General features: G+C 41.3%; 2 protein-coding genes across 4 annotated transcripts in view; one reads left to right on the top strand and one right to left on the bottom strand.

Annotated features, from left to right (window-relative positions):
* Positions 1-27578, top strand: part of LOC121145000 (centromere protein P) — a 221490-nt gene that overhangs the window by 137029 nt on the left and 56883 nt on the right. The gene's annotated exons all lie outside the window — the stretch shown is intronic.
* Positions 2384-26231, bottom strand: ECM2 (extracellular matrix protein 2). 3 transcript variants are annotated; one of them, XM_040962779.1, is made up of 9 exons: positions 25949-26231; positions 21650-21848; positions 19184-19695; positions 17174-17289; positions 15290-15425; positions 10084-10241; positions 7289-7428; positions 5808-6134; positions 2384-3493 (listed from the first exon to the last, which is right to left on the bottom strand). In XM_040962779.1, the coding sequence occupies exons 1-9, from the start codon at positions 26229-26231 to the stop codon at positions 3325-3327; spliced, it is 2040 nt and encodes a 679-aa protein (XP_040818713.1). In that variant the 3' UTR covers positions 2384-3324. The 3 variants fall into 3 exon arrangements, with proteins under 3 accessions (XP_040818713.1, XP_040818711.1, XP_040818712.1); XM_040962777.1 differs by having other exon boundaries at positions 19184-19768; positions 21660-21848; XM_040962778.1 differs by having other exon boundaries at positions 19184-19702; positions 21660-21848.

The following is a 27578-nucleotide window of genomic DNA, read 5'->3' as shown; positions in this document are numbered from 1 at the left end:
GGATGAAGCTTAAAAAGATGGACATGATGCCAATTGGTACTGCTGGCTCCAGAAAGACTGTCTGGAGTATCTTCCTTCCTAATGCAGACAACACCTGCTGTGCACATGTCCTGGGCCACTCAGTCGAGCATCAGCTGCCTATCGTGAGGTTCTTTGTAGGATAGCATGGTGCATATGTGCTCCCATACTTCTCAGACTCTGTGGAAGCACCTTGGCTTCACGGGAGGCACAGAGTTCCTTGTAGGGCAGTATGAACTAGGCAGCACTCTGGTTTCCTACAGAGGGGGTGCATCAGGATGGATAGTCAGGATGGATAGTTCAGGACTCGTCCTGCTCATTGCTGCCAAAACCAACCTCTCCAGCCTAGCGCTCCAGGAGTATGGCATTTTAAAACCCGTGTAATTTAGGTAATAACCAGTTTCTTGGTTTTAATAAGAAATAGGGGGAAGGAGCAACCAACTTTATTTAGTAAAAATAGAGCCAAAAACCATTGATCCATCCAAATATGCTATTTTATAATGGCATCAAATGAATATCTGTGAAGCAAAAGAATGCCATAATCATTGAAGAAGAAAATAAGCTTTTGGGCAAGTCTACTGGCTCCTGGTGTAATAATGTCCTTATAAAACCAAACTCTATGTCTTTTAGTGTATCATTCATGTCATGTTTTTAGATAATCGTATCTATAGTCCAAATCTCAAAATTATAGTTATTATTAGCATTCCTTGTGCAAACATGAAACACAATATTGTTTCTGAGATGGGAATAGAAACTTTCTAAAAAGTAAGAAATAGATGAAGAAATAGTGCAGTGTCTGCTGGTTCTACTCATTTGCATTATTCAGCATGACTCCTCTTTGACACTAATACTGTTAGCTCATGTCAGTGCGTTTATATCCATATAGCAAGAATTGGTTTGCATGGGTTCTAATGGATGTGTAACCCCTTCTTCTTGTTTTTACCTGATTTCTAAATTCAACTGGCCAGTTTAAACTATTAAGATTCCTATACACCTAAACTAATGATAAATATCAGTTTTTCATTTCCATAAGATTCTAGTTGTAACCATTTTCTTTAGTTTCTAGTCTTTGGCCTTTGACTTTTAACAGTCATCATGTTATTCATGTTGTTATCTCAGAATCCTACGTATTAAGAATGGAGCTCAGTAAGCTGCAACACCCCATAGGTGTATGCAAGAACCCAATTGTGACATGGCACAGACCGGACTAGTCTGCGGCACATACTGGCACATTTAAAGACTGGGAGTCAGGGCTGGCCTGGTGAGGGGTTAGCTCCTACTAGGCTGCAGTTCCCACCAGTGTGTGTGTAGGATGATACAGATGATGGACTGAACTGTACTGACTGGCTCACACAAGAGTCAAGTCTGGGGTCACCCCAAGTGAGGTTTCTTACTCCCCAGCTGGACCACTGGACTCAAAACTACCACCACAGAGAGATTCATAGGATTTGTGGTCCCAACTTGGAATGCATGAATTGTGACTGGGCCTCCTCAATTGCTGATGCCTGTGCAGTGGATGGCATGCCAGTTATATAAAGGGGACAGGACAGCCAGCTCATTTGGGCCTGCAGAGGACAGCGAATGCCATGTAAGAAGATAGGACAGGTTGGACAACTCTCCTGGCCAAGCTTTGACAATAAGTGTCTGAGTGAGTGGATGATGCGCTGTAGTAGACTCCCGTCAGCCAGTGGTCCTTGGAAGGATATCCTGAACCTTGGAATAACAAAACCAACATCATCTTGGGACTATCAAAACCTCTCAAGCAATACCCTCATATCATTGTTCTCCACATCAGGGTTTCGAAGACGACATCAAGTGCACACCCCCATCCCTGGTACTGATATAGTTTGGCAGCTGGGAACAGTCCCCCACTCCCTGCTACCTCCCTCTTCCCCTCCCAATACAGGAGAAAAGGGAAGAAAAGGAAAATTGGAAACATCGTTCCGCCCAGCTTCCCCTATATCTCGGCCCTTCCTACCCTATTTGGTGGTCCTCATGGGTCTGCAATCTTGTTAACTACGTAACCAACATGAAAAAAAAATTAAATTTAAAAATAGAGCTCAGTAATAATATGAGCTAAAATATTATTTAGACTTTCATATCTTAAAGTTAACCCTGTAATCAATGGTGATTGTGTATGCTGGTTTCTCTCAATTTTGCTATACTCATTTGCATACCGTATTTTCCAGAAATGACTTGTACTCTTCCCTGGTAACTCATAAAGGTCTTAGAAAGTGAAACAGGGTTCCTAGGGTGGTGGGAGAACTACCAGAAGATTAAATAACTGAAGCCTGAAATTGGAGGTGTCTGTACAAATACTGAGTTAGGAACTCAGTTAATCAACCAAGAATAAGAGAAGCCAACATAGCTTTCATAGGTGTCTTATCAATTTTGTTATCAAAACAAAGATATCATTATGCAATGAAAAATTTAATGTATAGTTTTGTTACAACTAGTATGTAGTAGATACTAATATTCAATTAAGATGAATAAAATTATGTATTACCACAAATTAGGGCAAAGGAAATAAATGCTTAAAAAAATACCAATGAAACAAGAATTTTTGAAACTTAAAGCACTAGGTTTACATGAACAGCATTCCAAACTGAGTAGTTAATTTGTATTTTTAACTCCTCATTTCCATAATATTGGGAAAAAATATAAAAGGGATATTGAAATACTCTTTTTAATTTTAAAAGACAAGTTGACATTTTAAAAACTTCAAAAATCATATAAAACTCATATGTACATTTTTGCCATTTCACCTTAATGTTAATTGTATACATAACCACAGTGTAATGATAGGAAATTAACATTGCAATAGCATTTTAACCTTACACATGTTTTTAATGAGAGAAACAAAAGCTAACCCAATACTTAAAATATTTTTATGCCAGTAATTATAGCACAGAATCTTAAAGAGATTAAGAATTTATTTTAATAGAATAAACGATATTAGTTTATAAATTCTGATTTTTTTTCCCTCTACCAGTACACTTCTTGATCTTAAACCACAATACACATCCCTTTTACGTAGACTTGAAGATCTGACCATCACAATAGCACAGTTCCAGAGGTGTACTTCAATCATTCCAGAGCCTCCTTTTCTGGAGAGGGGAACTTGAGCATTTTTATCTCCACTAAACTATCTAGAAGTAAATTTTGGGTTATTCATCTGTGTGTTGACAATTTAGGTTGACCAGCAGCAGTATGATACTGAGTGTAACATCAAGGCTATGTCTTTCATTAATGACAAATGATATATTACATGAGTAAAATTTATAGATGGTGATGCTAAAATTAGAATTATTTGACATTCTGTGGTTTAAGCACAACACTTGAATATGATCTTATGCATGAAAAAGCATAGGATGGTATTTCCCTAGTCTTAATATAGTTATTTTCAAGGTGAAGATGTTCCAGCATTGAGTCTTCATCCTCCTCAGCACTGCAGATTTGTTCTGGTAGAATATTCCTAAGGAAAAGTAAACATAAAGTCACAAACAGTCCATGGAATGGTGTGTCTTCATCATTTAGGAGTTAAATATGTATTTGTTAATGATCCTTATATCATACACTAGAATAAATTATAACTAAGATCTAAATACGAAAAGGGAGACCTGGCATGATGGCCTAGTAGCTAGAGTGCTCGCCTTGCTCCAGGATCCCATGTGAACACCGGTTTATGTCCTGGATGCTCCACTTCCCTTGCAGTTCCTTGCTTGTGGCCTGGGAAAGCAACCAAGGATAGTCCAAAGCCTTGGGACCCTGCACCCACATGGGAAACTTGAAGGAAGCTCCTGGATTCAGATCAGTTTGGCTCCCGCCATTCCGGCCTTTTGGGGAGTGACTGACCCAACAGATGGAAGATCTCTCTCTCTGTTTCTCCTCTCTGCAAATCTGAGTTTCCAATAAAAATAAATCTTTAAAAAATTAAATAATAAATAAATAAATAAATAAATAAGAAAAATGAAGCGTTGGAGCTGATGGTGTTGTATAGTGGGTTAAGCCACCGCTTGCAACAGCAGAATTTCATGTGGGTGCTGTTTCAAATCATGATGCTCCACTTCCAACTCAACTCCTCGTTAATGTGCCTAGGAAAGCAACGGAATCTGGCCTAAGTATCTGGACCCCTCCACCCACTTGGGAGACCTGGAAGAACTCTCAACTCCTGGTTTCTGCCTGGCTCAGTCCCAGCTGTGCAGCTATTTGGGATGTAAACCAGCAGATGGATGATTTCTCTCTGTGTCTCTTCCTCTCTTTCTCTCTCAACTTTGTCTTTTGAATAAATAATTTGAACAAAATTTTAAAAAGAAAATGAAGTTGTAAGTGTACCAGAACGGGAAATGAATGAATCCTGTCGGGAGGAAGAATCTTCCCGTTTCCTGTTTGGAAACCACAACACTGTGCTGGTTTGGATGTGGCTTATTCAAGGGTACAAATCCTGGAAGCTTGGATTATGGTGATTGAGCGTTGAGTGGCATTTAAGAAGTGGGTCTTAGTGGGATACAAGGAACTGTTTAAAAGCCCTGCCTAAGGGAGGATTAATGCTGATCTATAGGAGTGGGTTAGTTCACAAGACAGTGAGATGATCTAAATGGAACAAAACAGGCCCTTCTGATTTCCTCGCTCTGTCTGACCATGTGATCTCTCACATGTGTTCCCACCGCCATGGGGCCATCCAGCGTGAGTTTGTCACTGGAGTCAAAACAATGCCAGTACCATGGCCTTAAGTCTTAAGGAATATAGGTTAAATAAATTTTTTTTCTTTTAGAAAGTATCCAACCTAGAATATTTTGTAATACAGAAGAAAAGGGACTAGTGTACACTGAGTAAGAAGATTTATAAATTGACTGCAGATTTTTTAAGATGGAAAAAATAGAACACAAATGACAGAATTTACAAGTTATATCACATACATAGAAGGTTATCATACAAAGGCATTATAAAAAGATGAGGAAAAGAAATAAGAGGGGAGAAAAAGGGCACAAATACATGGACATCCAGTTTATAGAATAAAGGAATATAATGTGAAAACATGAAATACTTACTAAATTTCATTAATAACAATGAAAATTAAAATTTTGACCTAGCCTACTCCAAAATGTTACAGCCATTCTGTCTCTTTAATTGTGCCTTTACAAATATATATATACGTGCATATTCTATATATATATATATATAGGATATTGAACATATATTGAGTCTATATATTCAAATATATATATGTTTTCAAAAGCAAACAAAGATTCCCAGGTCATGTCAAGACATTCCTACTACTAAGCAGGAACAAAGACTCAGCAGTTCACTGAACACAACCACAAGTTCCGAGATTAGGAGAGCTGAGCCTCAAAATGTTTATTCAAAATCTTATATTCAGTAAAATGTAGCAAGATGCAATTTTAATATTAACATATATTTAAGTATTATGATCTACAGGTCAGTTTCTTCAAAATTACTTAGGGAGGTAGGAGTAGAAGTGTAATATCGTTAGCACTGCTAAGCCTTATTGAACCTACCTCTAAGGTTCTTGATGTTCTAGAATACTCAGCTTTAAAATGTTTCTCTAAAAATTTTTGCAAACATATGCATAATTAGAAATAGAGCCAAAATAGTCACGCACCTATTATCCACCTTCAGCATTATTATTAACATTTGTGAATACTGTGTGATTCAACCACTTAGCACTTACTTTCCTTAAAGTAAATCCCAGAATTCATGTCACAGTTGTTTGCACATGTATTTATCAACCACAACTTAAATTTGTAATTGGAAAAGCAAAAATGTACCGTATCTTGTTGTTGTTGAGCCTCAGGAAATGCAATGCTTTCATTTCTTGTATCCCAGGTGGTATAGATTTTAAATCATTGTGATCCAGAAATAACTCTCTTAGGGAATCATATGCCCCATAGAATGAGACTCTGTCTATGCCGTCATCAGTGAGCTTGTTAAATGACAAGTACAAGTATTCCAGACCTGGCTGCATGTGGCCAAACACGTAGCCAGGAATTCGTTCAATCTGGTTCCCAATGAGTACCAAATGCAGCAGGGACTTGGGCAGGTGGCCAGGGACGTGGTAGAGTTTGTTGTAAGACAGGTCAATGGATTCTAGGTTCCTGCAACAAAGGAAAAGCAAGCCAGGTTGGGACTCACAACTCTAGACTTTGACAAGACCCGTCTTGATGCCAGTTCGTTTTGTTAATACCTGACTTATGATGATTCTAGATGACAAATTTAACTGTGCCAGCCTACAACTAACTCCAAGACTATATTCTCAGCAGTGTCTCATACTACCTCCAATTTCATGAGTATGTAAGAGAATACCAGATTCTAAGAAGAAAAACTGAGACACCAAGGGATGCTGGGAAGGCCTAAAGACATCCCCAAATACCTTTGTTCTGTTGAGTCAGAAACAAAATCTGAGAGCTCCAACCTACAACAAACCACGTGTCCCAGAAGTTGTGTTTGATTCCACAAAGTTTTCATCTTTTTTTCCCTCTGTTTTCTGTTCCACATTGGATTTTGTAGCCTGGCAATCCTAGAGCTTAGAGTAAAACTTAGAGATCTGGAAATGGTTGTTAATCAGCCATAAGACCTGGGATTGTGTGATGAGGTTCTCCAGCTCTCCTCACCTGATGGGGACTGAGTCACTCTGTAGGTGGCCCTTTTTCATCTTTGCTCGTGTTATATCTAAACAACATTCATCACAAGCTGCTTCAGGGATATCATTCACAAGACACACAGCCCAGACCCAGATTGTTTGCTGGATGTGTGGGCCTTGCCTTCAAACTCTCTGTGCCTCTCCCACCCTGTGTCCAGGAAGACAGAGTGTAGGAGCTACCTGCTACCGTGCCAGCCCTTCACTGTTTTCTAGGACTTGATGGGATGGATCTTAGCAGGAAAAGAAGGTGGAGTGGTATGGAAAAGCAGGTCTGGGTGCTGATTCCAGGTACATCAGCCTGAAGGGAAGATCAGATTTCCTCAAAATATGCAGCACATTATCTCATTGAAGTCTCACGGACAGCTCAGCTCTTGAACAGGGTGGCTATCCCAGTGCTGTGCAGTCATGGTGACAATAGACCATAACCAGAGTAATGCTAATGACTGTCCTAGATAGCAGTTTGGAAACTCTGCGAGGAAAACCAAGTTTGGATTTGCATTAAGGGCTCTGTAGGAAAGGGCCCCCAACTGCAAGCCCTTTTCATACATTGTTTAGCAATAGGCAAAGGAAAAACTAGTGTAAGAAAATTAAATTATAGCGTCTACTTACTCTTGACTTATCCAGGCTAAAGGAGCAATCCTGTTTTCTTCTATTTTATTATAACGTAGCACAATGACACTGATCTTTCTAGTGTGATTGAAACAAACTTCAGTTATTTCTTCAATTTGGTTATGTTCAAGGTATAATTCCTAAAATTAAGGCAAAAAAGGCTATTATTTTTCTTCCACTGGTGATAATTGCTGCATTCAGTTTCACAGAGACTGAAAAAGTTATTGTGGGTAGTACTTGTCATCTGAAGAGTCTGTTGGAGCTCTTTTGAATGAATTTAAGCATTGAAGGCATTCGATTTTGTAACTAATTTATCAAATAAATACAGTCTGTCACAATTATAGAAATAAATGAATTAATGTTTTTAGCTATGACACAAAGATGCCATAGTGATTATGAAAGCTTTCTCTTTTGCAAAGCTTACGCATTTACCTTATCCACTTGGCTTCCAACTCTGGCTTGTGAGTAGGTACATGGTCCCCTCTTGCCAGTGGAGGAACCAGGCATGTCCATCATCACCCAACTGTAGAGCTAAGGCGCCTTCTCAGTATTCCATGCTGGCTGTCATTTTTTTAGCCTCATATTTCTTAGGCTTGCTTATATTGTAATTTATTTCCTTAAAACAATTAATTCAAATGAACTAAGGCCCTAATTTTTTTAAAAAAAAAAGATTTATTTATTTATTGGAAAGTCAGATATACAGAGAGGAAGATCTTCCGTCCGATGATTCACTCCCCAAGTGACTACAATGGCCGATGCTATACCAACCCGAAGCCAGGATCCAGGAACTTCTTCCGGGTCTCCCACACTGGTGCAGGGTCCCAAAGCTTTGGGCCGTCCCTGACTGCTTTCCCAGGCCACAAGCAGGGAGCTGACTGGGAAGTGGAGCTGCTGGGATTAGAACTGGTGCCCATATGGGATCCCGGTGTGTTCAAGGCGAGGACTTTAGCTGCTAGGCCATGCCGCCAGGTCCAAGACCCTAATTTCAAAACAGGGTGAGGTTTCCTAGAACTACTCGTAAGGTTTTCATAGGTAGGGCTTTTCAAGTAAAATGTAGTTGACAATAGAGGGAGTTTTTTTTTTACTATTAAAAGCACCTACATTGTTAAATTATCTTTGTTTTCTTGCTGAAATTTAGAAGTCAAGTTGACATCATCAATGTAGCTTTCCCTCCTGTTCCAGAAATTTTTCCTGTTTTGTCAGTTAATTTTTTGTTAGAAATAGATGAAGCAGTTTTTAGTTTTTGCTTTTAATTTCATACATATTTGAGTGAATTCGATCAGTGGTCCCTAAATTTTATATATATTCGATACCGCCTGTGGTTTTTAATGTATAAATTCCAATCTGGCTGTCCCCAAGAAGCAGCAGGTCTTGGCAGACCTGGAGTGAACAGTACGAAGCAATCTTCAGATATATGGTTAAATGAGGCAGGTGCATTGCATGGTTTTAGAAGGACTCACAGCATGTGCCATGTGCCTACACACTGGCATGCCCAGTGCCTGCAGGAGAGTGAGGGTGGACCCCTGTGGAGAGTAGGCAAGATGGATAGTGCAGGCAACTGCTAAGTACATTGCATTTTGTTTAGCCAAATTTGTGTGTGTATGTTTTAGATGTGTGTATGTGCATTACCTATTATTTTTTCAGTTTTTAAACACTTCTGGTATTGTCATTCAAAGAACTGGAAGGATTTAGGATAGGGATAGAAGTCTGTACTTTTTATTTAAGATTTATTATTTATTTAAGAGGCAGGATTACATGGAGAGACAGAGAGACCATCCATCTGCTAGATCACTCCCTAAAGGGCCACAACAGTCAAGGCCCAGCAAGGCCAAAGCCAGGAATCCAAAGCTTTTCCCAGGATTCCTGCATGGGTGCTGGGGCCCAACCCTTTGAACTATCTTCAGCTGCTTTCTCAGGCAGATTAGCAGGGAGCTGGATCAGAAGTGGAGCAGCCGGGACTTGAACTGCTACCCATAGTTAATGCCAGATAGGTAGCTGGCTTTACATTCTGCACCATAGCACTGGCCCCCAGGAGTCTGCATTTCTTAACATCCCAAATGATTCTGATGCGTACAGCTGAATATGGTAGATTGCAATATTATAACTCTTGTTATCTGGAAATAGGGAGGAAGCTTGATAACCCTCCTTTCTGGTTTGGTAGGACTACAGTGGAGACGAAGCTCCATCCTGATTGCTAGCAGCATGCTTCTGTGACTGCTGGCCATGGTTGGAGTTCAGGCAGTTAGCCTGGGCTCTGCCCGGTGGAGGTCCCAGGCACCTAGGTGCTGAATCTCATATTCCTATGGTAGGAGTGAGGAGTATGGAGTCTCAGTACCCTGGGAGCACACTCACAAGCAGGTAGAGCAGGCCCAGCCTGCAATTTGGAGCTGCTTTGAAGCAACCTTAGTAGGAACTGGTGGCCAAAGCGAGTTGCCGAGTCCCTGATCCTACTCTGCACTGGCCTCTGTGCTTGGAGCTAGGATGCAGAAACGTGGCAAATGGTTTTATCACAGAGTTTACCCTTGATCTGTGATGATCACTATTCTGTTATTATAAGTCAGATCATCTTTCAGAACTTACGGTTTCTGTTGAAATTCTACTAGTAGTCATACTTCTGATTCCTAATTTTGTATTGTTTGAAGAAAGAATAATGCTCAGCCTATGGTGGATTCTGTATAGTGTCAGAATCCCATTGCATTCCATCATAATAGTTTTAAAAGACATTTTATTCTGTTATGGTGTACTGTCATTTCATATTTACTACATTAAAACATTAGAAGAAAAGAGAACAGTACCTCAATAGAAGCTGGAAGACCCTGGGGTATAATTCTAAATTTATTTTTTCCCAGTCGCAGGTAGGATAGGCTCTTCAAATGTTTAAAAGCCGAAGGATTGACGTTTATTTCACTGAGATTGTTTCCTTCCAATTCTAAAGTGACCAACTGATTTAAGCCTATAAACATAAAATCATGATATCAGGAAAATAGGAAAACCGTGCAATTTCTTTAGTTGATCAAGATGTTATGTGAAATACTCAGTCTGCCTGGAGCTGGGGGATATAATTTCTTTATTTCCATGTTGGAATTGGTTCCTAAATATATGCCCATCCCAATCTCAGATGCTCAGTTCAGCCAGGACTAAATTCACATTTGGTGGAGAAACCCTGGCAGAATAGCTGTTATCCAAATGGCAGAGTAACAAATGCTGGTTGAGGAAGGAAAACCTTTACACAGTTAGTGGGATTGTAGATTAGCGCAACCACAGTGGAATCCTGCATGGAGAGTTCTTTAACAAAGGGAGAGAGAAGAGAAAAAGAGAAAAATAAATGGACCTGCCATATGGTCTAGCAAGCTCACCATTGGGTATACATCCCAAAGACATAAGCTCGCTGTATAAAAGAGAGATTTGCTCCACTGTACTTATAGCAGGACTGTTCATAATCATTAAAATATGGAATCGACCAAGGTGTCCATTATATAAGTGGACAAAGAAAATGTGGTATACGAACACAGTGGAATACTTTTCAGCCATAAAAAAAGAGAATAAAATCCTGTCATTTACAGCAAAAGTAGAGGACCTCATGTTGAGTAAAATAAGCCAAACATGGAAAGAGAAATAGTGCATATTCTCCCTTTTACGAGGGAGCTAAAAATTTTAAATCCCCTGTACGAACACAGTGTTGATTACTAGAGGCAGGAGGGATGGGGCAAAGGGAGCTTGGGTTACAGAAATAGAGGAAGCAGAGCGTAGTTCATTAACTGTATCATTTAATCTTTAAGATGCTAGTGGGATGTTAATATGGGAAAGCGGGTGATATGAGAACTCTTTGTATTCAACCTCATGGTTTTATTTTGCCAACTTAAAAGCACTTCAAACTGATAAAAAAAATTCATTAAGTAATCATTGAATTGCCATGTGGTAAAAAAAATATATATATATATATATGTATGTTTAGGGAGTAGAGCAAGACAAAGGAAACAGGTAGGTGAGGAAGTCAAGGAACCTTCCACAGGGGCCAGTGCTTGCCACTTGCCAAGTAGGGATTTGAGATTCAGGAGGGCATGAAGTAAAAGGGCTACAGAATGTCAGTGGGACATTTGCGAAGGCATGTAATTTTCAGGTGGCAGGGCAACAGGCAGTGGGCTGGAGGTGGTTCCTTTTCTAGGACACAGAAGGGAACACACTCCCTGGAAATCTGTCCAGTTCTAAGCAAGGGAGTTAGAAATAAAGCAGAGCTGTGAATTCCCATCTTAGTTATTCATTCATGGGCACAAAGTGCAGCCAAAAGCAAGTTTGGAAAGAAAAATTATCACAGACTCATGTTTTCAAACTGAGCTAGGAAGGAAGACCTTCTTCGTTTTTTTTGCTGTGTGGGTGTTTTTTTGTTTGTTTTTTTTTTTTTTTTGGTCTGTTTGTTTGTTTGTTCCCTACACTGTTTAAACTGGCCTCAGGATTGGTATCCTCCAGGTCAGTTGCAGGCTTCACCCTGGAGGGCCAGGCACCAGAAATGATGATACCCAGAGGCATCTGAGGCAGAGGTTCAGGGCACGGCTAAGATTCCCAGAATAGCAGGTGTGTTCCTACTGAACCCTGTCAAGGGCTTTCCACCAGGCATGGTGCAATACCCAGGCCTATACTTCCACAGCAGCAAAGATGCTCACAGCAGGAGGAGACATGCTTGTCTTACCAGGATGATTCAAAGCATAAACGACAGTATAAATCTGAGTGACATCCAAGTACCATAGGAAGATCTGGATAGAAATGGAAGGGGTTTCTGGGCCCAATAGCCCTTGAATACCTACAGGTGGAAAGGGGCTGTAGGTTGTAGGGAGGAAGGTCCTGAATTCTCTAGCATCAGGCAGGGATGCATGACAGAAGCCATGCTGTAAGAAAGATCATCTGTTGGTGGTGTTTCAGTTAGTTGAAGGCCTGAGTGACAGGAAGTGAATATGGAAGAGGTGGTCAATAACTTGTGATAAGTAGCAATATTTCTTCATGTTCTTTCCCTTCCCAAACTAAAGAAATAGAGTCTCCAGCATATCTCTGTAGCACACAGGTGAGGTTTCAAAAGGTGACAGAAATTTTCCATTGAAAAATAGAAAACAGAAGTGTACTAGGGGTCATGTCTCTTGAGAGACATGATGCAAAAGTTGATGATACTGTATCTTTGCTCACCGTTATCTATGTATGTTGGGAATACATGGTGCCTTGTAGGTTTCTTGTAGGTTAAGCTTAGCTTGTTGAAACCAGTCCTCAGGAAAGCAGAAAATGGGTCATGGTGGGAGTCGCTCACTCTGAGGATTGCCAAGACAAGCTAGAGACATGGAGATGTCCAGTTTTTCTTGCCATCTCTTATGCTGCCTTTATTCCCAGCTATGGCAGGCCTTTCCCTTCTCGGGACACGCACACGTTTCTAGTGGACTCCAAACATGCCCCAGGTGGTAAACCAGCACTGCCTCTGAAGACATGTGACACTTGTGCCTGAGGTCGCAGTGCCTCCAGCATCAGCTTGTTGCTTCACATGTTTCACATGCTTTCCCCTTGTGGCACCATCTCCCTGCTTCCCTGGCACCCTGAAAGATTGTGAATGAGGAGCCATTGGGAAGACGGCAAGAAAGCAAGCACTGCCAGTGGTGAGGCTTGGCCTGTGAGCCATGCTAGGACAAGAGGGCCCTTGAATATGAGGGCCTAGCTGCTGCCCCACTTAAGACAGAACCCAGTCTCCAAGTGCAAGTACCATAAGATGTCAAAGAGCCATCACTCCTGTGCATACACGAGAGCTTTCTAGAAACAGAACAGCTGAGAACCTTCTCACTAGCCACCTGCCTGGGAGCAAGACCTTCTTGGTGCTTGAACTAGAGAGGAAAGGCAGGCAGCCAATTTGCCTTGGACAACACTCAACACGCTGGGAACGTAGAAGTACTTCTGCACAGTGGGGGAGAGTGGGCCGAGCCCCAGGGTGGTGTGAGAGCACCTTCCTTATAAGGAGCTTATGTTGTATAACATACCATTTTGATAAATGCGAGCTCACATTCAGACATACACAGACTGTTAATACACTTGTTCTAAATTAAGTGTTCCTTTTGGCTTCCGTTTAACACAGCACTTAGAAATTGAATTTTCTAATGTTTTTTCCATATGGCAATACCCAACAGAATAGTTGTATTAGTATTTTTCATGTCTACCCTGAAATCCATCTGGAAATTGAGTATTTCCATAACTATGGAATGAATGCTAGATTTGGCAGTTCTCATTATTATTGTTGTTTTCCCATTGCTAAATGTTTTGTTCTTATGAAGTTTGGGGAGAGCTAAAAGGAATAATTGAGTTGTTTTATTCCAGTAAAGGCTTGCTTTATTAACATTTACATAATAAATATGTTTTACATCAAGTGAGCAGAAGATGTTGATCATTGTACCACAAGAGTCCTGCTAGACTTTTAGGAAGATGCCAGGAAAAATTAGGCAGTGTTTATCTTAAGGAAGCACATAATGTAATAAAAGGTGCTAAGTGGAAGGCTTGAAAATGTGATTTATCCTCTTCTATAGAATCATGGTATGATGACATCGACTAAGTAGCACAGTCCAGAAACTAATGCAAACAGGAGCTGCTTCCAGGCGATTCAAATATACCCTCACTGAAGTTTGATCAACAGAAACCAAGCCACAGCAGCTGCTTCACTCACTCGTCATGAGGTGTTGAGGAAAAACTGCAGTGGTACGCAGCTCCCAGGAATGCCAGCCCAAGCCCTCTCAGGAACAGAACTGCCCCAGTAGAAGTTCTGAAGTGACGTTCATGTACCTTTGCAATAGGCTAGACTGGCACCCACCTCAGTATTAGTCTTTCTTTTTTTTCCCCTAAGAGCTATTTACTTTTATTGGAAAGTCAGATATTCAGAGAGGAGAGACAGAGAGGAAGATCTTCCGTCCGATGATTCACTCCCCAAGTGACCACAACGGCCGGAGCTGAACCAATCCAAAGCCAGGAGCCTCTTCCGGGTATCCCATGTGGGTGCAGAGTCCCAAAGCCTTGGGCTGTCCTTGACTGCTTTCTCAGGCCACAAGCAGGGAGCTGGATGGGAAGTGGGGCCGCCGTGATTAGAACCAGCACCCATATGTGATCCCGGCGCGTGCAAGGCAAGAACTTTAACCACTACACTATTGCGCCGGGCCCTAGTATTAGTCTTTGTATACAGTCCCCATCTACTTTGTTTTAGGTTTCCAAACTAGGCAACTTGAAATAGCAAAAGGTGGGAGGCAGATTAGAGTTAGATATCTGTTGACCAACTGAGTGGTGGAGGAGATCCAGTCACCCCACCATCAAGAACCAACAAAAATGTCCAAACACAGCACCAAGACTTATGGTGGCACTGGGAATATTAAATGTCACTCCATGTACTGGGGGATTTTAAAAGAGGTATTGTGTTGTCAATCAGTCGTTCAAAAAAAATCCCAGTCGTTATGGTCTTTTCTTTTTTTCTTAAGATAACTTTAAAATAGGGTAGCTCTCTCTCCTCATCCATGGGTAATATGTTTCAAGGCCCTACCCCTATCCCTCAGTGGAAGCCTGAAATCGCAGATGGTACCAAACCCTACAGTGGTTTTTCTATACAACATACATACAATAAAGTTTAATTTGTAAACTAGGCAGAATAAGAGATTAGCAATAGTGTTAATAAAACAAGATGATTGTAACACTATAACAAAAGCTTTGTGAACATAAACCTCTCACTTGAAAGAGTGAAAACAAAACACTAATATTGTGAATGTAGTAAAGACAAATATACTAATAATGTTTTAATACAAGTAACTAAAACTTTGTAAAGTGAAACAGTAGGTAAGAGGAGTCTGCCATCCGTTTTAAGTTCTGTCAGGAGTTAAATTTTAAGACTTCCATCAACTCAAATGTTTAGTATGTATTCATTTGACAATATGGTAAATAAAATGCCCACACTATAGAGAAAAGATGATAAGGAAATATCATTTAAAAATTGTTCAATACCTGATAAACTGTCTTCATCAATACCCTGGAGATGGTTCTCATTGATTTTAAGTTCTTCCAATGTAGATGGTAAATCTGAAGGAATCTGGACCAGGTTGTTTCCATCCAGGTTCAGACGTGTCAACTTCTTCAGAAACTGCAAAGAGCAAGCCTTAAAGTTACTCTTTGTACGTGCACAGCTGTAAGTCCCATGTCCCACACAGTGATCAGTTCAAAACTGGCCTCTCAGAGCCGCAGTTCCCTCAGTCTAGACAGTAACATCAAGGCCGTGGTCATTCCCATTTCCTTTACCAGGGAGATATTGGTCCTGGCAGTACAGTTCATTCTCAGGCATTGCGGACAAACTGCCTTTGAGAAACTTTGCATTCCTCTAGACCCTTTAGACTGGAAGCTGGGAGTGAGCAGTTAGCACAAAGGTTAAAGAACCAATGCCACAGTCTTAGCGCCCAGGTTCAAGTTCCAGTTCAACTGTTTGTTCTAGTTGTCTGCTAATGTGCATTCTGGGAAGAGGATGTGATGAATGAAGTAGCTGGGTCTGTGGCACCCAGACGGGAGACACAGATTGAGTTTGCCTGGCATGTGTTGAGGGCATGTGGAGAGTGAGCCAACGGGTGGGAGCTCTTTCTGTGTCTCCACTTCTGCCTCTTCTACTTCTTTGTTTCAATGCCCTCTAAAAACTATTTTTGTTTTAGGTAAAGGAAGCTCATAAAGCAATAGACAGAAATTTCAGTAAATTCTGCAATGAGCTAAATCCGTGAACGCTAAAATCGTCTTTTATTTTTTCAACATATTAGTACTTGTCAACCTCAGTCTCCTACCTACACTAGAAAAAAGATTCCTAAAATATCATTTAATTGATGTGGAAACTTTTCAAAATGAGTACTGCAAGTATCACAAGCTATTGTTCCATGGTACCCAAACAGATGATCAGATGGAGAAATGTGTAATACACATACATACATAATTGTCAATCCAGCCTCACCTCCACCACCATGAGTGGAGACCTGAGTTACGTTTTATTGAAACCATGAGAAATTAATTACTTCAAATTTCAACAGTTTCAAAGCAGAGAAGCAAATCCCAAACAACAAGCATTTTTTTTTCTTGATCAAGTTCTGCAATTTTTGCAAAAAGAATAAATAAATAAATAATAGCAGGCATTGTGCTGTTGACAGAGTGGGTAGTATGGAGTGGGTTCCGGAAACTTCTTGTCTGCCAGCTGAGGCTCCAGATGAGAACCAGAAACTGAGACATGCAGGGGACAGAGACCTCCCCAGGGACGGAAGTCTGACTGGGTGGGATGCAGCGTGCTTACTTCTGGCTGCAAGAGCACACGCAGATGTGGCTTTGTTTACACACCAAAGCCTCTCCTCTCTTCTGTCTGATTCTTGACTCTCCTTTCCCCTTTTTGAGAAAATATTGTATCAGCTCTGAAGCCTTCAGAGGTTTGCCTGTTTTTTTTTTCCCCCTCAGGATCTCCGTGACAATGTCCTCCAGAAAGTTTTGCACATTGCACAAAAATAAAGCAGCAGCAGCAGTGTCCTGCTGGCCTAATCATGTTATTAGAGGTTGCAGATCAAACTCTGCTTTATTGCCAGAAAATACTTAAATCCTAAGAGACCAGATTTCAACTTGCTTTCAGCTGCTATAGAAGAAACTACCCCCAAAAATGCAAAACATGAGTCTTATCACCAATGCTACAGCCAGTGTTTTTAGGATGAAGCTAAAACAACAATTCAAGAGTTAGGCACAGAAGAGAGAAGACTTTGTTGACTTAAGAAAGCTACTGATCCAGAACATAGTGCTTTTCCTCTCTGCTCCTTCTCCCGCAGCTGGTTCAAGCCACCTACTTGGGGCACGGAATGTGAGAAAGGGTGTGCTTACCTTGAATGCTTTTGGACCCACAGCTGAGGAGTTGATATTGTTTCTGCTGAGATCAAGCCTTTCCAAGTTGGGGAATCCATTAAATGCTTCATCAGGGATGGAGGTGATAGAGTTACCTAGGATATGCAACATGCATAGTGCATTAGGTGTGTATGCCTCTGTATGTGTGTGTGTGTGAACAAGTGGACTGGCATATGTGCATGGTTAGAGATCGTGCATGTATGTGTGTGGGTGGATACCAAGAGAGCTTTATCTGAAGAGAAGGCAGGTCTTTTAGAACAAAAGTGGATTATATATTTTTTATATATATGAATGCTTGTTCAGAATATTCTGAGTTTACTGTCAAATTTTTTTAATTGGAAAGGCACATTTACAGAAAGAGGGAGAGACAGAAAGATCTGGTACAGTCCCAAAGTGGCCACAATGGCCAGAGCTGAGCCAATCCAAAGCCAGGAGCCAGCAACTTCTTCCAGGGTCTCCCACACAGGCGCATGGTCCCAAGGCTTTGGGCCGTCCTCTGCTACTTTCCCAGACCACAGGCAGAGAGCTGGAAGGGAAATTGAGCAGCCACAAAAGGAACAGGCACTCCTGTGGGATCCTGGTGCATGCAAGGCAAAGATCTAGCCAGTGAGCCATCACGCTGGGCTTCCAAAATTTTCTAGGAATTGATCCCATACTTCATAATGTTTAGGTAAAGCTGCTTAAAAGAGCCAAGTGGAGTCTGTTGTTCAGTACTGTTGGCTTCATGCATTTGTTGAGGATATGTTTCTGAAAGACTGTGTAAAAATGAATTTTTAGTCTCAATATTTTTCCACTTTTGTTTCCCTAGACTGGGAACATGATGAAATTTGAATCATACTTGTTCCCTGAATATGTACCCTTCTTGATATAAGCAGCTTGGGGAAACCACTCTCAGACCCCAGATTTAATGTTAAATCTCTATGACTTCAGTCTACAAAGGCTCCTGCATACTTTAACTTTATGGCTTTTTTGTGTGTTTAAAAGCTACTTAGTGACTAGCAAAACCAAAACATTGCAGCTTAGCATGGGTTCTTTTTCTGAGGGCAAAGCATGCTTGGCATGCAAGCTGCTTGGGAAGTGGCTGTGCTGGGCGTGAGAGCAATTCCTTGGGCGATCATGTGAAAGCGAGATAAAGCCTGGGGTGTCTCTGTCAGCCAGCCCCTCACATATGGTTCCACCGCTCCATCACTCAGAACTTTCCCAGAAGGCCTGTGGAGATGTGGACAGACCACCCCATTCTCAATAGAATGACAACAATGAGGAGAAAACAACTGTGAGGCCCTGGCAGGACACAGTAGTGGAAATGCTCCGATGGGAATGGCAAAGTCACCTTAGAGAACTGTCGGGCAGTTTTTCAGGCAGGTGAGTTCCTGGGCATCACCCCCAGAGAAGCAAGAGCTCTGGGTAACTACAACCATCTGGATGTTGGCTTGATATGCAGTTGTGTGCATCGTCACCTCAAACTGGAACCACCCCAGTGTTCCTCCGCTGGTGACCTGTGGTTCCTCCATCTAGAGAGAGGAAGGAACTACTGATGCAGGGAGAAGCTGTAGGAATCCAACTGCAATGATGCTTACTGCCTGGTTCCATTCCATGAGACTCTGCTGAAACCCAGGGACAGAAAGCAGGTCAGTGCATAGTAGAGGGAGGACAGGAAGGACCTGGTACAACAGAACTGTGGAGTGTAGGGCAGTTACACCACATAGGTATTTATCAGAGCTCACAGAAACGAACACTAAAAACCAGTTTTGCTACATGTGAATTACACTTCATTAAAACTAACCTTTAAAAGCTCACTGGGAAATCCTCATTTAACCCAGAGGACCCTGCTGTCTGCCGGACTGTGCTTCTACACCGAGATCTGTCTCCTTTGCACAGCTTACTCATATGTGCAAAGATAATGCAAATTATGAAATGTAGCATTCATAAACAGTGAGGTCAACATGTACTTTTAAAGCACAAAGGAACACATGTGTGAGCGTCTCTTACCAACAAACTCTAGACTGGTTATCTGTGGTGCTGTCAGCGGTGGGATCTGGCGGAGGTCAGCATGCGTGCAGCTGATGGTCCTGTAGGACAAGGAGCATCCTCTAGGCAGGCGCAGGGTACCTCTTGGGGGTGCAGGGAGTGGAGCCCGGGCAGGTATTCGGAACATGTCTCCTCTTACAGCTTCAGTGGTGTTTTCTTCCTCCTCCTCTTCCTCCTCCTGCTCCTCCACTTCTGCCTCCTCCACCTTTATCTCCTCCTCCTCTTCCTCTCCATGACCTTGCTCTTGGTGTGGTTGCCTCCCCTGCTCCACAGGCCTCTGCTTCCTCTGTCCTCCACTCTGCTCCTCATGAAGTTCTCCCCCATTTCCAGGGGCAGAGGGGTCTCTCTTACGCTCTGTGTCATTCTCTTTAACTTCTTCTTCTTCTTCAGATTGAAGGGCTTCTCGTCTTAGCCCTTGGTTCATTTGCACCTGAGCAGGTGGCAGTTGCTTATGAAGTAAATGGACAGGTTCTCTTGTATCTGAAGAATCACCAGAAAAGTCAGTTCTGTCCTGTAGTTCTATGTCATTGACTAGGAAAGAGGAGACTAAGCAGACACAAGGAGGTGGCAGGAACAAGTTGATGAGGTTAATGAAAAGCAAATCATAAAATGAGGTTAATGAATATTATTCCCTCCAAGTATTTCTGTGCAAGATGAAATGTATCTTAATTCTTGCTTTGGAAAACTTTAATAGTAACTCTATATCTGTTCTATTAAAAACAACTCTCTTGCTTTTTCTTTTGTTTTGTTTTTTGGCTTTTGCACCTTTCTACTTGTTTTTAGATTAAATAATTCATTACTCATTTTCCAAAATACCCTGTTGCCAAGTACCCTAGGAGGGAATAATATTGGCGCACATGACAAGATGTTGAAAAATGCTCGGTGAGCTACTCATATGAACAGATGTGATACCTTTATAATAGATACTGTCCTGTTAATTGGGGGGTATTGATAAAGTGAGAATTAGAGACTAGCATCAGATATTTTTTAAAAATGAAGCTCTTTTTTGCTTGTAATAAGAAGGCTGACTTTTTGTTTGTAGATTGTTTTTCCAATTTTCTTTCTCTTCCATGGGCTTAATGGCGTATTATGAAATTCCGAATTACAGGTAAAATGTTCTCTTCCTCTTCCTGCTTCAGTCTGTGCCTTGCCTTAGATCACAATGTCCTGTACTTAACAGATGTTGTTTCCCTCAGGTGGCTCCCCAGGGTTGAGAGGAAGGGAGCACAGCAGATGGTTAATCTGCCTATACGTTAGCAGGAAACAGAGGACCCAGCCAAAGCCAGGCAGACTCAGCTCAGTAAAGAGCTTGAGAAATGAGTCATCCAAGCTTATAAATGTACTTAGTCACCTCCTTTCTTGCAGTTAATACTGTATACAAACTCCACCCCCAAACAAGTCAGAAAACATATTACTTGAAGAAGTTACTTAAAACATCCATTCAGTATATATTATAAAGTCTTGGAGTTATTTTTATCACATCTCTGGTAAGACATGCAGCAGAATAGGAAAAAATTAGTTAAAGGAAACGAAGGCTATCATATTGAAACATTTAAAAACCTTCCTTTATATCCAAGTTTATTTTTCCAAAATAATGACAGCACTTCAGAAATATTCAAGTCCTTTGAAAAATGAAGAATTTCAGCCTCTTTTCTTATAAAGCTTGTATTTACCCCAAGAAATCCTTTTCAGTAGGTGCTTTGATAGCAGTTTTAAGAAAGCACCATGCTTTCGTGACATAACAGATCACGTAAAGCAAGACAGGATTCCTAATTGTTCTAAAGTTCTTCCTGGTGAAAGGTCACCTCTGAGCATGAGAATGATCTGCTTTGGTTATAGACAAGAACAAACAGCCTGGTTCCTGCTCCTTGGGTTATTTAGGAAGTGTTTGCTTGTTTTTCCAACATGGACTTTGCGTAGAGGAGCCCTGAAACTCGCTCCCGAGGTCACCCACTCACTCAGATTTGAGCCACATTAGAGGAGTCAGTGAGCTGTTGACAAAGCCTGTGCTGTCACCCCTGTACGAGGCAGTGCTGCACTAGGAAACCTCTTCCCGGGTCACCCAGTCAATATGCTGGTTCCCGTGCTGACACTGAATGGCTGAATGGGTCAGAACAACCACAGACAAGGGCACATCACCGCCGCTTTATTCCTCAACTTCAGTGTCCTCTTGGGAAATGATGATTGAGAGAACACATTTCAGACCAAAGTAGAATCCTCAATTCATGATTTAAAAAAAAATCAGGATCTGAAAGTTGTAAAAATTGTGTCACACTGTCTCATGCCGAGTGCAGTGTAGAGTGGAAGTCCCCATTATATCTGATACCATACCATATACCTTCCCAATAATTTGTGTATTAGCATTGTTCCAACATCGATGGCTAAGGCAAAGCAAATGCAAGTTATACATTAAATCACAAAAGCTACTTCTCTATACCAGTGTCGGAGCAGACAGGGCAGCACTCCCCCTCGGGTGTGATGGCGTGGAGGCAGCTCTGGGGGCGGCACATGGTCTCATCACACAGCACTGTTCCGTCTGAGCAGAGGCAGGTGGTACAGGGATCTGGAGACCACACAGCTCTGTTGTGCATGGCCATGCCCTTCACCATGCAGCGCCCCTTCCTTCCTAGGAGGAAGCAGTGACACTCAGTCTCCAGTGTGGTTACTGGTAGCTGTGGGATACGTGGACACGATATGAACTCAAAGCGGTATAACCACAAGAATAGAATTCTAAATATGTTCCTGCACAGAGTAGAAATTCTCACATGATCTTTGGAAATATTTGTGTTTGTTTTCAGCTGTTATGGAAATTTGAGGGGAGTGAAGGAAATACTTTCTATTGGCACTATACTCACCGCTTCTGAGAGTGGCCTCCTTGTGGTGACAGTCTGAATTGTGGCTCTGTCTAGCCTGCACCTATCAGAACAGGCCAAATCACACATTCGCAGCAGATCCCAACTGTTTCTCATCCACACCGTATGTCCACTGTGAATACTCAGGGACATGGCTTATGATAGTCCCTTTGTGACAGACAACAGGCTTTCACAAGGAAACCTGTTAACTTTAATAGTGGGGATACAAGACTGCAGATCACACCAGAGCTGCAAAGTATCTATTGTCTGACAGCACCTGACCTCAGGGAGCCGGAAGTACCATCCCACTGCATACCAGAGAACTGGCAAAGGGGAGGGGAGAGGAAAGGACACAATTCTGAGTGCTTCCCAGTGAAGGTCTGCATCTGAGTCTCTCGCTTTACCACATTCTTGAAACATAACTCATAAGCCATAATCATGCTTTTTTAAAATGTGCAATGCATTTAGTATAAGCATTTGTGGGCTTTTCACTGTGCCATGCCAATTCTTCTCCCTTCTCTCTTTCTCTGTCACTCAGCCTTTCAAATGCATGTATTTTTTATAAAAAGAAGGGTCATGGATACAGCAGCCATTAGAAAACTGACAAGTATTCCTGTAGATCTAGAAGAAAAAATGAATTTATAAGTGTATGTGCAGTCAAAGAAGAACTGTTCCAAAAGCACCTTGGGGAAACCACAGCCATTCTCCTTTTATGCTGAACTAGCCCGGTAGTCTAAACATGTTCAAGGGCAGCCTAGACACAGGCTAGGCTGTGTAAGAGGGCCTTGTGTCCTCTGGCACTACAGGTAGCCTTTGTGAAAAACTGATGAAAGGTACAGTTTGGGAAAGATATGTATGTCTAACTGAAGAATCCTCAAAATTTTCTTCTGAATATTAGAATGATTAGTTTTGGGATAGACAGGTTTGATTTCAGCCAATAAAAGACTCTGTGTTTAATAAACTTTCTTATCCACTGAGATTGACCTTGGATTTGCTCCTCAGTTGAGTCAGCAATCATTGCAATGCTAACTGGGGAACAGGCATATGCTACAAGTTAACAAGAGCATGAAACAGGGAAAGCAAGGTGGACCAAAAGCTACCGAAAGACTCACTCCCAGAAAGTAAAGAAACAGCTAAGCTAGAAAGATCTACTAAAATAGAAATACCTGGCAAAAACAACTCATGTTCTGAAACATTGCCCTTGCCAAATTGCCAAGAGAACTCAGTTCTGAAAGAAAAACCAAAGCGGAGTCCACCAAAGGTGCTTGCTTCACAGTGTACGACTGACCCCAGACTCATCACAGGCAGTCCCATGCAGACCGAAGCAACCTGCCGAGAGGTTCGGATGTCGGACGTTACACATAACGATGAAAATAATCATGTAAGGGGAACTGATACATGGAGTATAACAAACTGTTCTCTTCTATCTTCAGGTTTACAGTTTAGCCAGTCACACTGGTTTTTAAAATATAAGCCGAATAGGCCCAGCACAATAGCATAATGCCTAAAGTCCTCGCCTTGCACACACTGGGATCCCATGTGGGCACTGGTTCTAATCCCGGTGACACCACTTCCCATCCAGCTCCCTGTTTCTGGCCTAGGAAAGCAGCCGAGGATGGCCCAAAGCCTTGGGACCCTGCACCTACGTGGGAGACCCAGAAGAGCTCCTGGCTCCTGGCTTTAGATTAGCTCAGCTCCAGCTATTGTGGCCGCTTGAGGAGTAAACCAGTGGACAGAAGATCTTCCTCTCTGTCTCTCCTCCTCTGTATGTCTGCCTTTCCAATAAAAAGAAATAAATCTTTAAAATATATATATATATATATAAACTGAATGCAATGCAAATGATATGAAATGGTTGATGAGACACAAGTAGAAAGGATGCATTTACTAAAAATTGAAACAGAGACTTGAATCCCAATGAGACTAAAATCCATATTTGTAAATATAATCATCTATATTTTGCTAGCTTTTCTAAGTTAACATTAATTAAATTAGAATTGTGTGTGGAAATACGTGTCCTCCTGTGGATTTTTTAAAATTTCCCAGCATTGCAACAAAATAACGCTATTTTATGACCAAAAGAAAGAATGATACACATGATCACCAGAATGATCTGAAATTGGAATTTTTATATATTGTTACTAGATATATAAGATACTGTCACTTTTTCAGGTGACTTTTGGTGATGCTTCAATAAGTTAAATAGAATCTCCATATGACCCTAAATACATGCTGGGAAGAATTGAAAACAGATGTTCAAATACAATGTGTATATATACACAGCTTGCAGTTCATGGTAGCAGAAGGTAGCATCCTTCTGGCTAAACATGATTGAACCTTTAAAGCATCGTATTCACTGAAAGATGGTAGTTACATGAGGCCATATGCTGTGTGATTTCACTTATGTGAAATCTCCAGGAGAGGCAGAGTTTCAGAGAGTAGGTAAGAAATTACCAGGGCCTCGAGATAAGAAGTGAGAACATGATGTACAGTATTGCTTTTTGGAATGGTGGATGTGTTCAAGAGCTAGAGAGGAATGGTGGTAGTAAAATACTGTAAATATGCTAATTGCACTGAATTCGATTCTTTAAAGTGATAAAATAGGAAGTTTAATCTGTGATAATGCAATTAAGAAGAAATACTTTAAGGCCACTAGAAAATGCCTTTTTGCCAAATTTTAAGGGTTTGGTATACATCTTCTGTTCTTAAGGCACATCCCCTGCATCACATATTTAAACCTTTTTAAACAGATGTGGACTCACATTAGGCATATACTTCTATAACCTTTTTCTTACTAAAAAAAAAAAAAAAAACAAAACCTTATTTTCTGTTCCTGTTTGTATATCTTTTAAGTAACTATGGAAATTGGCCTCATTCTTTAAGACCTGGGGGTATATGTTTGTAACAATGATCTTTTCCATTAAATTCTCTTCTGTACATGTTGCAGATGTGACTTCAATTGCTTACTTGCATGATAATGAAATGTTATTCACAGAAATAATAACTTAGATGCCATTGGCCTTACTGAGATAATATATGAAAATTAGATAGTGATACTTTCTTTTGTCTTGTGAAAGCTTTATTTAATGATAATGTATCCCAAACATAGTTACTTTTTCCTTCCAAAATGGAAAAAAATGTGGACCATCCAATACTAGGTTTTGATGATGTCTAGTGGAATCTTTGGCACTAGTTCCCCTCTTTTCAGGCTCTGAAAAGTCAGTGATTTCATCTACATAGATTCAGTGGCTTTAACTTACGGTTGACAAATTTTTGCAGGAAAATATTTAGTGAATATATGTTTTATGTCTGGTGTGATCTCGCTCATACCCCATAACACCGCTCACGTGGGAGACCCAGATGGAGCTCCTGCCTCCTGGTTCAACCTGGCCCAGCCCCAGGTACTGTGGGCATTTCAGAATGAGCCATGGTGGAAGTTTTCTTTCTCTGCATATCTGTCTCTTTCTGACCCTCTTTCAAATAAAATGAAAACAGAGGGGGAAAAATGTATATATATATGTTTTAGAAGCATCTGAAATCATTTGTTTCTATACTGTAGACAGCCTATTGGTACAACGGAGAAGGCAGTTTATAAATACACATAGAATCCACTTTATAACAACTAGTAAATGCATACATAGTAAATATATGGGAAAGAAATTGAGCAAAATTATAACTAAGTTTACATAGTATAAGGAATAAATTTTTTTCTTTATAAGTATGTTCCTTAAGTGACATTTCCAGTTGTAAAATTTGAACTTTGTAGATTAAATGGAATGTAATATAACTTGTTTTTCTTTGGAAAATATTTTCATGAAGGTTCTCATTGTCTGGCCCCTCCCCTGCCCCCTGCTACCCCATACTGTTCCCTTACCTGGTAGCACATTATAGCTTGATTCTACTCCAAAAACACTTAATAAGGATTCAACCTTGTCCTCCATGTTATCCTCAGAATTAACGATGGGCAACCTTGCTGCCTGTGGAGCCGTGCTTTGTTGAACTCCATGTTTTCTGTCCGCTGTGTGGTTAGAGGAGCTTTTCCTCAGTCTTCTGTGAGCCATCTTCCTCCCTTGCCTCCGCGGAGCCTCTTCATTTTGTGCAAAGTCGGTTTGAGAAATGATAAGCAAAACAAAGCAGAACAGACTTGCAAGCTTCATGCTTTATTTTTCACCAGCCAGTTGCTAGAGTGAAAGGAAATTTTGCAAGTTAATAGTGACTACATTTTTTTTCTCCTCTAGGAAAGGCTTACAATTGTATGTCAATTCTGAAGTCTTTGAGCAAATCCTTAGTTATGTGGACTATATTGCTATAGTTTTGCTGCCAAATTAAAATTTAGAATTTCTCTGTCAGAGTAAAAGAACTTTGCACATCCCAACTCTAGACTAGGCACAGCATACTTTCCCTGTAAAATGCCAGGTAGTAAGTATTTCAGGATTTGTGGGCTGTATGTCCTTCATTTAACTACTCAGCTCTGCCATTGAAGCACAGAAGCAGCTATAGGTGATGTGTGAACAAATGTGTATGCCCAAGTTTTGCTAACATACTTGTTCTAAAGCAAGGTGGACACAGCTTTCTAGATGGCTGCCCCATCCCAGGGCCTCACCTGGTCCTCACTGTGTTTAGGATTTCCACCATTGCTAGGGAGTTTTCCCTCCACCTGCCTTGCCACAGTGTTGCTCTCTGACAGTATTCTTTCAGCCCTTTTTCCGTTTTTGTCTGACTTTATAGTTCTTTCTGTTGGATTGGAGAACACTATTATGCTCCCTAAAAGTACAGTAAAAAAGTGCAAATGATGAGGAGGTAAGAGGAAGAGTAACAATCTTACTCAGTAGGTCTTGAGGAGCAGACAGGGCACTGGTGAGGCTGAGATGCAGTTAGGTATTTTGGCACTAGCAGTACAGCATGGGTGTGCTCAGGCAAGCTACTGCAGAGCCTGTACCACCAGGAGCGGGGACAGGTCAGGATGAAAGCCACAGGCATTGCCTGCACAGCACCCACACCTGCTCAAAGGCCAGCAGCTGATGCCCACCGCCTGCCATGGAGCTCTCCTCTCCCATCCCTTCACTGTCAGAGCTCTCTCAGATGGACAGCCTGTGTACACAGCCTGGGCCCAAAGGAGAAGCTGGAGGCCCAGGGATCACAAAGGTCGTCTGCTATCATCTTTCTCGTAATGAGGGTAAGGGATTTGGTGATGTGCAGGGTTGGAGTAGCAGCCTCACTCCGAAGGAAATCTATCCTAGTCAGAAGACCTGCCTTGGTCATCAGTGTCAACCAGAGCAAATCTGTTCTGTCACAGATAGTCACTCAAAAGCTCAAGGTTATGTTATATACAGAGGTTGTGTAACTGCAAAACAAGAACTTTGGGGGGGCGGGGGGGTAACACTTTTCTGAAGTGGTTGAACCCCTCAGGTAATGGATGGCTACACAGTCCTACCAGCTGTCTGGTTAAGACCTTGGAAAGTTGTAGGCTTCTATGCCTTTCACCCAAATTTTCTGTCTGGTAA

Source organism: Ochotona curzoniae, unplaced genomic scaffold (genome assembly GCF_017591425.1).
Source record: "Ochotona curzoniae isolate NIBS_2020 unplaced genomic scaffold, NIBS_Ocur_1.0 scaffold_3208, whole genome shotgun sequence".
NCBI classification, from domain to species: domain Eukaryota; kingdom Metazoa; phylum Chordata; class Mammalia; order Lagomorpha; family Ochotonidae; genus Ochotona; species Ochotona curzoniae.
Note: the sequence above shows the minus strand (reverse complement) of the source record. Positions and strands in the feature narration are given on the sequence as shown.